The 12710-nt window shown below is 42.1% G+C and overlaps 1 protein-coding gene across 1 annotated transcript; it reads right to left on the bottom strand.

The window, feature by feature from the left end:
• Window positions 1–396: 396 nt before the first annotated feature.
• Window positions 397–7049, bottom strand: LOC117720985 (GTPase IMAP family member 7-like). Its single transcript, XM_034519677.2, has 2 exons — window positions 6949–7049; window positions 397–1593 (listed from the first exon to the last, which is right to left on the bottom strand). The coding sequence occupies exon 2, from the start codon at window positions 1554–1556 to the stop codon at window positions 672–674; it is 885 nt and encodes a 294-aa protein (XP_034375568.1). The 5' UTR covers window positions 1557–1593; window positions 6949–7049; the 3' UTR covers window positions 397–671.
• Between the last annotated feature and the right edge of the window lie 5661 nt (window positions 7050–12710).

The following is a 12710-nucleotide window of genomic DNA, read 5'->3' on the forward strand; positions in this document are numbered from 1 at the left end:
CATTCAAGCACTGACCCTCAGTCATGAGGTCCGGACAGTTTCTCACAGTGTGAGGAGATGCTTTCTCCTCTCTCCCTGTCCTTGTGTTCTAGCCCAAAGCTATATTCTGTGGGCAGCAGAGGCTGTATGGAGTTAGCTTTAACCACTGTGAGGAAGTGACTGAAGAGGGAAGCTTGGAAATGGTTCCTTAAGGGAACACTGGTGTGTGGTGGTGATGGGGATGTAGGGGGTTGGGGAGCAGTGAGAATTTGACTCTGAAATCCAGAACAAAAGCTCCTATATTTCCCTAACACCATAGATGATCACCTTTAACAATTAAATCAGAAGTACAAACTGAGAAAAGGATATATTTTGCCTTTCCTGTTACTTGACCAAAAACCATCTCACAGAAGCAACTTATGGGAATCAGTGTTTATTTGGCTCAAGGTTACAGAGGCATTTCAGTCCATCACAGTGGGAGAGGCGAGACAGGCTAGGAGAGGGAGCTGAGGGTCGAGTGTGATCCAGCCTTGGAGCTGGACACTGAGTCCTGACTCTGGTACAATGAATTCCTGGTTTTGCTATCTCTTAATTCTGCCAGTGGCTGTAGGAAAAGTCCAGCAGGGCTAGCAGGGAGGGTGGTAGGGAGTGAGATGAAAAAAACACACAGAATAAATGAAAAAAGGTACAGATTACTTATGAAAAAGATTCCATATTCTCAAAAGAATTTTCTTAACTTCTTCAACAATCTGGCTGAATATGCTAATCTCTGCCTCTTCACGTAGGTTTCTTATCTTCAGGTCATAATTTTCCCTAATGGCTTTTATTTTTTCCTCTCTTTCCTGACGACTAAGTTTTCCAAGAGCATAGTCCTTCTCCACTATTCTAATCTCCTTCTCTGGTTGATCAGTGTAAATTTTCCTCAAGATCTCCACTTGGTCCTTCAGTCTTTGCTCTGCGTTCTGGTATATGGGATCGGAGAAGTAGAGACCGCCATTGTTCTGTACCAGGGTTTCTACAAGCCCCATCAGCTCCTGCACCTGCATTTCCCTCTCGGCCCTCTCTGCTTTGTTATTGATGGCCAGGCAGCGGTCATCACACTCCTTGATGATGCTTTTTAGGTTTGTGTCTGAGTCGGCAATGAAGTCGTTTAAGCTCTGGTCCTCCAGATCGTCTTTGCGGGTGAACAAGACAATCATGTACTTCATGACTTCCTCACCAAAGATAGCCTTAATCCTGACAACAGTTTCTTGCTCTTCCACTGTGAAGCGGTTCAGTTGCAGAACCAGAATGATGGCGTGGGGCCCAGGGCAGGACTGAAGGACACACCGGCTGATTTCAATGCAGGTGGTTTCCAGTTTTACCTTGGTGTCGAAGAGCCCTGGGGTGTCAACAACCAGGATGTCTCTCTCATTCCACCTGCAGAATGCTTTCTGACAGGTCTGGGTGACAGCATGGGGTGAGATTCTAGAAGCAAACATCTTTTGCCCCAGGATGGTGTTTGCCGTGGCGCTCTTTCCACTTCCTGTTTTCCCAACCAGAACAATCCTCAGAGAGTCATCACCAAGCTCAGCCATGGTCTTATGTGGAAGTTCTGGTATCCAGGTGCTTCGACTATGGTGTCAAAGGGGAGAAACTGGGTCAGATAAGGAGGAAACCACACTGACCCTTCTGACCTTCTGTCTTCCCCCACTGCAGATCGAAACAGCCTGACTTCTGAGAGACTTCTCATCTAGAACGCTCCATGCTATATCCTCCCTAAGATTCTAGCCCACTGCAGTCCCTTCTCCATTCCCTGTGAGGAAAGCACCTACCCAGCTTGAAATCTGGCATTTTACCATCATATTGTTGTATAGATATATTTTGTTCTAAAACAGATTGTCTTGGGGGTGAAAAAGACAATCATGTACTTCACGACTGTTCCCCAAGATCAACTTTGCTTTTGAGACCTCAACTCAGAGGAATCCAGGGAGAAGCAATTACCATTCTGTCCTATGAGAGAGCAGTCAATAGGAGCAGCGTTAACAATCTGGCCATAGGCAGTGGCCAGATTTAAAGTATGTCTTTATCTGTTTCTGTGTTTTGAGACAAAGGTCTTGCTCAACATCTCAGGTTGACTTTGAGGTCACGGCCTGGATGGGAAATATATCTTAATGTAAATAAGCAATCTACTACAGAGACTGATAGCATGGGAATTAATGTATATAAGAAATCTACTGCAGAGACTGATAGCATGGGAAGACGAGCATTTGGTAGAAGGTGTGGAAATTGTCTAACTCTGTGCATTATTTAGGGCAATGTTGGTCTTACTTTCTCAAGCTGCAAATTATTTTTCAAAGGTTCTCATACTCCAGGGAAATAGCAGATAAACGGTGGTATTTAGCAAAGTATTTGGAGGGCACCAGGCTCAGACCTATAGGTGACCATCCCACCCTAAGGAGAAAGCTAAGAAGCTAATGTCTGAATCACAAGTATATTATGGGCATACATATCCCCTTTTAGTTTAGATCCAAGTCGATACAGGCAGTGAGATAGCCCAGGGACCATGAAAAATATACAAATTACTTCTCAAGCTCCCCATAAAAGTACACAGTTCCTCAGAGCTTCTCAGAACAATTTTACTACATTAAACTCCAGGTGACTGGAAAATTCCAATGCTACTCTACTGCCCAGTATCAAGTGAAAGAAGGAAAGCTTCCCTGAACTTTCTATGAGCAAATAAACCTCACCGGCCAAAGTTGACAAAGACTGAAGAAAAATGCAAGCATAACTCACATACAATTATCAATGCCAAATGCTAATAAAATATTAGCAAGACAGAATCCCATGGCCTTATAAACATGACACATCATGACCAAGTGGGATTTTTGTTAGTGGAGTTTCTACAGAGTGCCTGTGCTAAAGAAGAGGAAATTATTAAGGTAACTCACTAGCCAATATACATGAGAAGACTGCAGGAAATGTGGATTGATGCAAACTTCCTATCTGTTGATTTTTCATTTTTTTGTGTCCACCCTATTCATTGGGTCCCAAAGCTAGCAAGTTATTAGTGGGGAAAATATTTTCTACTAAAACTCAGATGTTTCCACCTCACTTTCCCTAAGTATTTGAAGAATTAACCAACTCAAATAGAGAAAACAAGAGACAAAGAGACATTTTCAGTATCCATAGTAAAACTACAGAAAAAAAAAAAACCACTATTATCAAATATCTGACCTTATCCAACAATCTGTTTCTTGCAAGTATGTAGAAGGAGCTAAGGTGGGAGGAGTAAGGAGAGGAAGAGAAAAAGGAAGAGGAGGAGCTAGAGAGGGCGGAGATGTAGGAGGAGGAAGAGCCACGCAGGTATAGAGAGCAGACATGGGTAACAACTTATATTTAGGTTAGCTAATTGGGAAACAACTCCAATTGTATGGGCATATTGTTATTGAACATTACAAAACATATAAAGCCTTTGATGAATATTTAAGCATTGGAGTCTCATTTTCCTACCGGGCCCACGTGGATGACGGGATGGTCTGGGCAATGCCCAGCCTTGAGGAGACAGCATGGAAGATTGGCAGAGCCATCTCCCACACTGGTGTTTCATGGGTGGCAGGGCTGGTGTTTCTGGCTGGCCGTTTCTAGCTGTGCTGCACACATGGCCTCTGGCTGTGGAACATGGCAGCTGAGCTAGGCACAGCTGCTGCAGCTTAGATAGTGGGCTTGACTATCGGCTGTTTTAAATATTTACTGCAACACAAGTATATGGTTCAGGATATGCATAGGAGCACTGAACAAATGCCTAAATAATTTCCAAATATAATGGATAATGACATCATGAAGAAAGTGAAAAGGTGGAAGTCAATCCTGAGGGTGATGTAAGTACAGTACTCAGATACGAAATTCTCAAAAGTTAAACGGGCATGCACATGCAAAGAATGTAGCCAGGTAAAATGAAAGCACATCTGTGAAATAAGCATTGGAGAGATGCTTGGGTGTCTTTATTGACTCTGCCTGCTAAGTGATAGCTGCAGAAATAAGCATATCGAGAGCTCTCACCATCGTGTCTAATCTCCTCCACTTAGTAAAAGGAGCCAGGATTTCCAGAGGAGTAGTGAGTTCCAGGTAGACTTTTCATGTGTGTCTTAGCAAAGGTCTGAAAGTGCATTCCATTGACACAGGTGTGGGAAAAGCAGAAACTCTTAGACATCGGATGGGAAAGCTAAGCTGCAGATCTGTGAAAGGTCATCACTGAAGTATTTGCTCTGGATATCACCATATCAAATGGGAAGAGGTACTCAAAGACACACTGAGAAGAATACAAAGAGAGGAGTGCAGAAGCCCATCCTGGGGTCACAGTTACAAATGGCAAATGCAAGGGATGGTTCCATTTGCCATGACTAGGAGACTGGAGAAGGAACTCACAGGCACACAGAGGATGTGCTGTGTCCCATTGGGATGTCACAGTAGCACCATTGATCAGGACCAAGAGGTGGGGAATGACCTCCAGTGTCACTGTCATCAAGACCTATGCACTGAAGAGAACAAGGTGTAAGATCCCCACCTGGGAAAGGGTGTAGCACATACTTCTCTGCCTAGATATAAAACGTATGTGTGGTATACATTACACAGATGCCTAAAGATAAGGAAAGGGAGACAAAAGAAAGGAGATGCGAACACAGAAAAATATTAGGCAGTAGGTCTTGAGGGTAGGCTTCCTTGAGCTGACTGTCCTGTAGGTTTAATTTTGGAATGATATAAATATAAATTATAGTTTTATAACAAGCATACATTAGAAAATCAATTCTCCAAATCAAAAGTAAAATGAAGCAAGTGAGTGTGTCTTTAAATACACCAAGTTCACTGAAGATCCCTGCAAAATGTTTAAAAAAAAAAAAAACAAAAAACAGAGAGAATGTAGAAGTACCTGAAAATTTTTATAATAAAAATAATAGGAATTATGTTGCTATTTTTACATCCTCAAATTATTACCTGTGTATACGCTGGAAATGCAGACACAAATACACACACACACACACACACACATACACACATGAGAAACAATGCCACTCTCCTAGCATCCATGGCCCCCTCTCCTGAGCAGTCAGTCCTCAGTACTATTTAACTCCATGGAATTAGGGAATCCTGGGAGAGTGACAGGCCCCAACTTCACACCAGAAAGCATATAAAATGATCTGTGATCCTCACACTCAGCTCTATGTCCTAATTCAAACTAAATCGACTGTGAATGCTTTGTGACTTGTGCAAGAGACCTGAGAGCTGACGGTGGGTGCTTAAGACAATTGAAGGTGGACACTGTGCTTGGCATCCTGATTGTGACAATAATGACTCTGCATGTTGTACACAAAAGATGCAGTTGCACATGAAACTATATGTGGGATGTCTACTATCAGCTCAAAAAAACAATCTGGGGGGAGGGGTGTGACAAGCAGTGGGCTAGAATAAACACAAAACCTGATGTCCAGGAGTTGCTATTGTCTACTCTCTGGTCCTCCCCTTCTCTGTAGATGTGTGGTATTTTCTCTAGTAACAAGTTAAGGTTTGTGTATGCATTTTCTAAGTGCAAGTCACTATGTGTTGCTTCAGCACAAGTGCATACTTCATGGGAATATTTTCTCCACATAAAGACTCAAGGATGGAGAATCCATTTCTTTATATGAATATAAAGAAATATTCTTTATAGAATGTATAGAAACAGTAGTTCAAACACATCCAAACATCACTCCCATCCCTGTACTCACACTGCCCAGTACAAGGACTGGAGACCAAGACCCTCTGACTCCACCACACCCCTTATAACTCTCAGAGACCTCTTTCTGCCTCATCCTCTGGTCATGACTCTACCAGTGAACATCTCAACAGATGTACCACCTGGAACAAAGGGGAGAGGACAGCCCTTCTCCAGGAAGTGAAGCTGGAGACAAAGCCTGCCCTAAGCATGGCAGGTGAGGACTGCCCATCTCTCAGTTGGTTTTTTTTTTTTTTTAATTTTTTTTCATACTGGGAGGGCAATCTCGAGAGACAAGAATCAGAAACACTCATCTCACAACAGTCTAAAGTGGTTCCAGGACACCCAGAGAACCTGGAACTCAGAAACGAACAGAGAAAGTTCTTCAGAAGGATACAGAGATGGGTCAGGGCCTCAACCATTCTTGAGTATATCTAAAGTCCTGTGAGAGTCAATTCCCTCGACTCTCAAAAGGGACAGTGCAACCAGCCCATCAGGGTGGTCCTGCGCTGGGGACTGCACAGGGCAAGTTCTGTAAAGATCATTTGCAGTGCTAAGTATAACCACAAGTCTCAGGATTAAGGCATTTGCCAGGCAATGCCACACAGGGTTGGAGCCACTGCTCAGTGGCAGAGCACTGACCCAGCATGTAACTGGCCCTTTGTTAGAGTCCTCATCATCATGAAAGAAGAAACCCCAGACTGTAGAGCTCATAGGCTCAGCCAGAATTACAGATACACTGGTCCTTCTGCACATCACATCATGCTCCTAGACCTCCTATCCTCCACTCCAGCCCCCATACTTTTAGGGTCACAGCCTTTTTTCTGAGAAGCGTAAGATGGGCCTAGACACAGAGTCAGCAACAAGATTTCATCCCACCCATGTTGATGGTCCTCAAATAGTCATCAATGCACTGAGAGTTGATGTGGGGAGCTGAAGGGAGTTGGGGCACATGTATACTTGGTGACCTGCCTCCTGGTTCTGAAGATCTGCCTCAGGGACAGCAGTGAATTTTAAGGAAAAATGCTGGGTTTTCAGGCAACAGTTTCTAATGACATGGGCAGAGGCTGCCCATCAAGCAAGTCTTTCCTGTTATTCATGAGATGATGGATCTCATACTAAGGAGTCCCAGAAGCCTTCCAGGACCTCTCAACATCACGTACAGAGTGGCTGGGTGCACCATGCTTATCAGCCCCATCCCCTATTCCACATGCCCTGCAGCTTCCCACCCAGCTTACCTTCTTCTGCAGGACTGGTGAGCTCTCACACTGTCCTCAAGGAACCTGTGTGCACCACGACTCTTGCTGCAGTTCAGCAAACCCTGAGCACAGAAACTGGATGGGTGGAGCCAATGCGAACGGTTTCAGTTTGAAGAACAGAGGAAACAGTCCCCTGTTGTGGTGGACGCTTCAGCTTAGCCCTAGGGAAATGAATCCCTTCCTTCCTTGCACTTGCTGTGATGTCAAGTCACAGCCAGTGCTTTGGTCTGATGACGTTGGCTCTGAAGACCCCGTTCAGTGGTCCACATGTTGCTAAGGTCACTCCATCGTTTGCTGTAGGGTTGCATGTTGCTCCTCTTTGCAGGAGCATGGCCCTAATCTCCAAACTGAGAGGAGTACTAACCACTGATGCGGCTCAGCTGAGCATTGACCACCCTTAAGGATCATTCCTTAGCTGAACAGTAACCTTTGAAAGGCCATTCCCTGTGCCAGGTAGCACCTAATCAATTATTGGTCAGCGTGAAGATATAAGGGCACATCCTTTGGTGTTGATTTGGGATATAGCAAGAACTCCACCTTAGCTCCCATGCTCCAACTGAGCTGACTCTCTGGATCTTCTTGACACCTACCACATCCGTATGTCTTGTTTACTTCAGTGTCCTAGAAGTCTTGACCCTAGAAGCCATCCTAAGTACATTTTGCCATACATATCTCCATATAACAGCCTGTTACCTATGCATTCACCCTGGGAGGGTTAGAAAGTTCTGTCTAACCCTCTTCTCTGTGTTGGTGGAAAGCTGAGGGCTCAGTTTGGGGGAGGGTCCAGGTTTAGCATTACCAGGGCTGTGGTACTTGAGATAGCCTAGGGTAACTCTCATGGCTACATCATGCAGGGTAATTATTTTTAGTCTTTGAAAAACTGGCTCTATTTGTGAGTGATTTAAATGTCTACAAAACAATCAAATTATTTATTTATTTATTTATTTATTTATTTATTTATTTATTTATTTATTCATGGTGGTATATGCCCAGAAGTAGAGCAGCCAGTAAGGTATGTATATAAGAGTTTATCTTGTGCGATTTGTGTGTGTGTGTGTGTGTGTATGTGTGTGTGTGTGTGTGTGTGTGTGTGGAAACAGGAACAATATGTTTATTCAACCTAGGTAAAGCACCAGTGAAAGACCACAGAAAGAATTCTAACCCATTTCACTTATTTAGTGAGTTTATTGTGATTCCTTACAAAAGGATGAATAAGGAGTTACTTATAGGAGTATGGATGACTCAAAGGCAGCTGCCTCACTGAAAAGCCCATCCAAAGTGGAATGACATTCATGATTCATGAAAACTGCATTCTTCAGGCTCTCTGAAAAAATTTTCCTCAACCCCTCAGTAGAGTTTTTTTCTTTCTAGTGAGTGCTATGGCATGCACAACCTTGAGTAGGAACTCCTGAAGTCTTGTAAGTTTCAGGATCTTCCTGATTCTTGTAAAATATTTTCTTCCTGGGTCTTATGACCTTCTCCCACCCCATGGAAATGTTTAACTTCCATCCCCATGGAAATATTTCAATTCAGAGGAAATTGCCACAACACAGAGGTAAAAACTCTAAGACAAGCCAGAAGCCAGATTACAAGGAAAAACAGAAGTCATTCTTCTGTTCAGCAACTCACTCTTGGAAGAACTCACTCTTGGAAGAACATTCTCACGTCCAGAACTACCTTAATACTTTCTGAGGATACACTCTCAATGACTTAAAAACCTTCTAGGATGAGTTATCCCCCTCTCCTTTAAATAAAAGCGTACACACACACACACACACACACACACACACACACACAATTGTTCTTACCTCTCTATTACCCTCTCATCCTTCTTCTCTCAATGAAAACCTTCTAGTTCTTTCTAAGCCCCCCTCCTAGTTTCATGTTTCCTCATTGTGTGTGATACAGAGTTCGATTAGAGTTGCTTGCATGATGGGTATGGCTTATTTCCTGTAGTTTTGACAGCTCATCAATGGCTATCCCACTGAAGAAAATGATACCCCTCTCTTCTAACAACCACTTGTTGCCATTAGTTCTTTAGGGAGCGGTGGGAACTCTTAGACCCTTCCCCTACCCATGATGAAATGTTGATGAGTTCAGCCTTTTTCAGGTTTTGTGCAGGAATACAGAGCTGCAGTGAATTCATGAGTATAAAGGCCACACGATTCTCTGGCTCTTAGATTCTTTCTGCCTCGTTCCACGAGCCTTGGAAGGGGTGATATAGCTGTCCTATTTAGGGCCTTAAATTCCATTATCACTCATTCTTAACACTTTGACCAGTTATGAATCTATGCATTAACTGTTGCCACTGTAAAATAGAAATGTCTGTTACTAAGGCTGAGAGAAACACTAATCTGTGGATATAAACTTGTATTGAGAAGACAACTGGACAACATTACCACTTAGGAAAATAATAGTAGAAGTTTCCCCCAGGAGGCCTGTGACTTTGTCAACCAAGGGCTCTGAACCAGGTAAACAGTAGCAGGTGTGAGTTCCCTCACATGGAATGGGCCTCAAATCCAAGGAGAATGGATTTGGTTGCCCCATAACACTTGTGCCTCTATTGCATCAGAAGACATCCTTTGCCTGGCAGGATGGTACTGTAGATTGCAGGATCCATAGTTGGCTTTATCTCTTAAACGTTCTAGCATCATCACACAAGAACCAAACTTCCAGTGCATGAACCTTTAGGAGACATTTAAACTACATTCAAGCCATAGAAGCATCTAAATAGATGGCCAAACTATATTTCATTTTGACTGAATAACCATAGTGAATTTTATTTGTAGATGCCCTAACATTTAACCACCTAGTATTCTTACCTAGCAATGAAGGGCTCTTCAGTTAAAGCATTGTGCTGATACTTAGTTTTCGTCTGTTCGTCTGCCTGTTTGTCTGTCTGTGTGTCTGTGTTTCTGTGTCCGTGTGTGTGTGTGTGTGTGTGCATGCCCCTAAGTGAGCCTGCTATTGCTGACTCAAAGAAGTTGGTGTATTTATTTGGTTGTTTTTAGCTTCTGCTGACCTGCATTATGGGACCACAGCTTAATATAAAATGTTATCAAGATCTTTTTATGAATAGATACTTTTCTTGGTGAGCAATTTGGTAGCAGTTCTTTACAATGTAATGAAGAAAAGTCACAAAATGCTTAAGAAATTGAAATAATTCTATCAAGGACACAAAACCAACACCAATATCTCAGTAAGGCTTCTGTGTCGTTAACAGCAAATGTGTGAGCAAGATATAAGCAGTCCATCTGCTACAGCCAGAAAAAGAAAACCCAGGAATAATCACAACCAAGCTAAACTGGTTTCTTGAGCATAGAGATAAAAAGCCGAAAGAAACAAAGAAAGAAAGAAAGAAAGAAAGAAAGAAAGAAAGAAAGAAAGAAAGAAAGAGAAAAGAAAAACCTTTAAGGCAGTGAAGATATTAATGAGGAAACTGAAGAGAGAAAGACCTCTTACACTCATAGATTGGCAGAACTAATACTGTAAAAATTGCAACATTATGGAAATAAACCTACAAAAGCATAATCTCCATTAAAAAAACTCTAATGGCATTCTTTACTCAACTAGGGGAAAAAAGAAACAATTATATAGCAGCAGAAAAGACGATGAAGAGTCAGCTCTTAGCCAAAAGAGCAACGCTGGAGATACCACACCACCTGACTTCAAACCATACCTCAGAGCCATGGTGATTGTTGATCATTGTACGGTCACTAAGACAGACATGTTGACGAATGAGTTATGGTAGGGGATCTAGGAATAAACCGCAGAGCTATGGACACCTAATATTTTAAAAATTTTTCAAAATATACATTACCAAAAAGCTTCTTCAGCAAATAGCAATATCAAACTATACATCTCCACACAGAAAAATGAAGTAAGATCCTTAACTCTCACCCCTTAAAAATTACAAAATCAAACACAGTGATCGACCAGAAGCTTTGAAACTATAGAGGAAAGCTAGGGAAAGATTCTTCAAAATGTTCATATAAGTTAGAATTTTCTGAGGATTCTAATACCACAAGACATAACCCTAGGAATTAACCAATAGGATTGCATGAAATACATTGTCTTTGTAAGCAAGAGAAGCAATTAAAAGAGTTAAGAGGCAACATATAGAATGGGAAATAAGATTGAGTTACACATCAGACAGAGATTTATATTTAGAATATATAGAGAACTAGACATTTTGATTATCTTCTAATGTTTACAGCATCTGACCAAATCCACACACTCATGCAAAAAAAAAAAAAAAAAAAAAAAACCACTGAAAACAATTGATGGTGTTTGCTACTGTTTGCCACACAGTGTTGGGTCATAAACTGCTTCCAAACCCTGGTCTCAATCCTGAGTTTATTGCACTGTTGTCTGGTTCAGTTGGCTTTTAGCAGAGTGAGCTCAGCTCAGCTCAGCTCAGCTCAGCATCTCTAGGCTGCTATGGCTCTGTGGAGTACAGTAAAAAGAGAAACAATAGTGCTTCTACATCTACCTCTACTGATATGTTCCGACTATATGTTTTCTATGCACCTGTTCTGTACTGAACGGAATGCCCAGTGTGTTCATGGGCTCCACATCTGTGGATTCAGACAACTGCAGATACAAAATGTGGTCAGGCTTCCAAGGCTTGATCTGTACTGAGCACGTATGGTCCTTGTTCCTCATGGCTATTCTCTGGATAACACAGTGTGGCAAGTATTTACGTAGTCACTACACTGTGTTAGGTTCTGAGAGTCATTTAGAGATGACTGAAGTACAGGGAGGCTGTTTGGCAGTTACATGAAAATACAATGTCAGTCTGTATAACGGACTTTAATATCACCAGAAATCCCCACAGAGACCAAAAGGCAACTGTGACTGTATTTTATCTTTATCTTTATTGAGAGATAGATAGATAGATAGATAGATAGATAATAGATGATTGAGATAGATGATAGATAGATAGATAGATAGATAGATAGACAGACAGAAGACAGACAGTATTTAAGGAGCCATTTGCCCCAACTGTAGGAATTCAAAAGGTCAAAACGCAGAGGACAGGCCAGCAGGCTAGAGATCTAAGGCAGGGAGGGGAGGGTACTTCTGTCCACATCTACCGTCCACCGACTAAGCCAGATAGGCTGCAAACTAAGGGGGTTTTCTGTTTCCTTTTTCTCTCTGTTAATTAATATTTTTAGTCATTGTACAGACAAAGGGGTTTCATTATGACATTTTCATGTCTATCATTGTATATTGCCCATATCTGGTAGATTTGCTGTGCTAATCTTGAGGCCAAACTTTTGGGGAAAATTTCAGTCTGCTCTTTTAAGGTTTTTGACTAATTGGACAAGGTTCACTCACAGCATAGAGGGTAATCTCACTTGTGTAAAAATCCATTGACCTAAAAGGTCAGTTAGAGTTGAAATCTTCTAGGGAAAGAGAGTCAATTTTCTTTAAGGGTGTGACTCTTGGTAGGTCAACCACGCTTCAATAAAAGAGCATAGATTCAGAAATACGTGGGCAGCACAAATTGGACTTGATGAGTTTAATTTTTTTTAAAAAAACCAGGAAGGACATGAAGTTGGGAAGAGGTAGCGGTTAGACGTGGGAGGAGTGGAGGGCAAGGATAATCAAACACGTTGCGCTCACGTATGGAATCCTCAAGAGGTAATAAAAATAATTATATTTTCTTTAAAAAAGAAAACCAACACCAGCCACAGCTAACCAGTACTCACAACCACACCTAGTCCATTACTCGGCAG

Source organism: Arvicanthis niloticus, chromosome 15 (genome assembly GCF_011762505.2).
Source record: "Arvicanthis niloticus isolate mArvNil1 chromosome 15, mArvNil1.pat.X, whole genome shotgun sequence".
NCBI classification, from domain to species: domain Eukaryota; kingdom Metazoa; phylum Chordata; class Mammalia; order Rodentia; family Muridae; genus Arvicanthis; species Arvicanthis niloticus.

What these genes read in the sequence shown, in the direction of transcription:
- LOC117720985 (XM_034519677.2), bottom strand. Translation starts at nt 1,556, where the DNA reads ATGGCTGAGCTTGGTGATGACTCTCTGAGGATTGTTCTGGTTGGGAAA.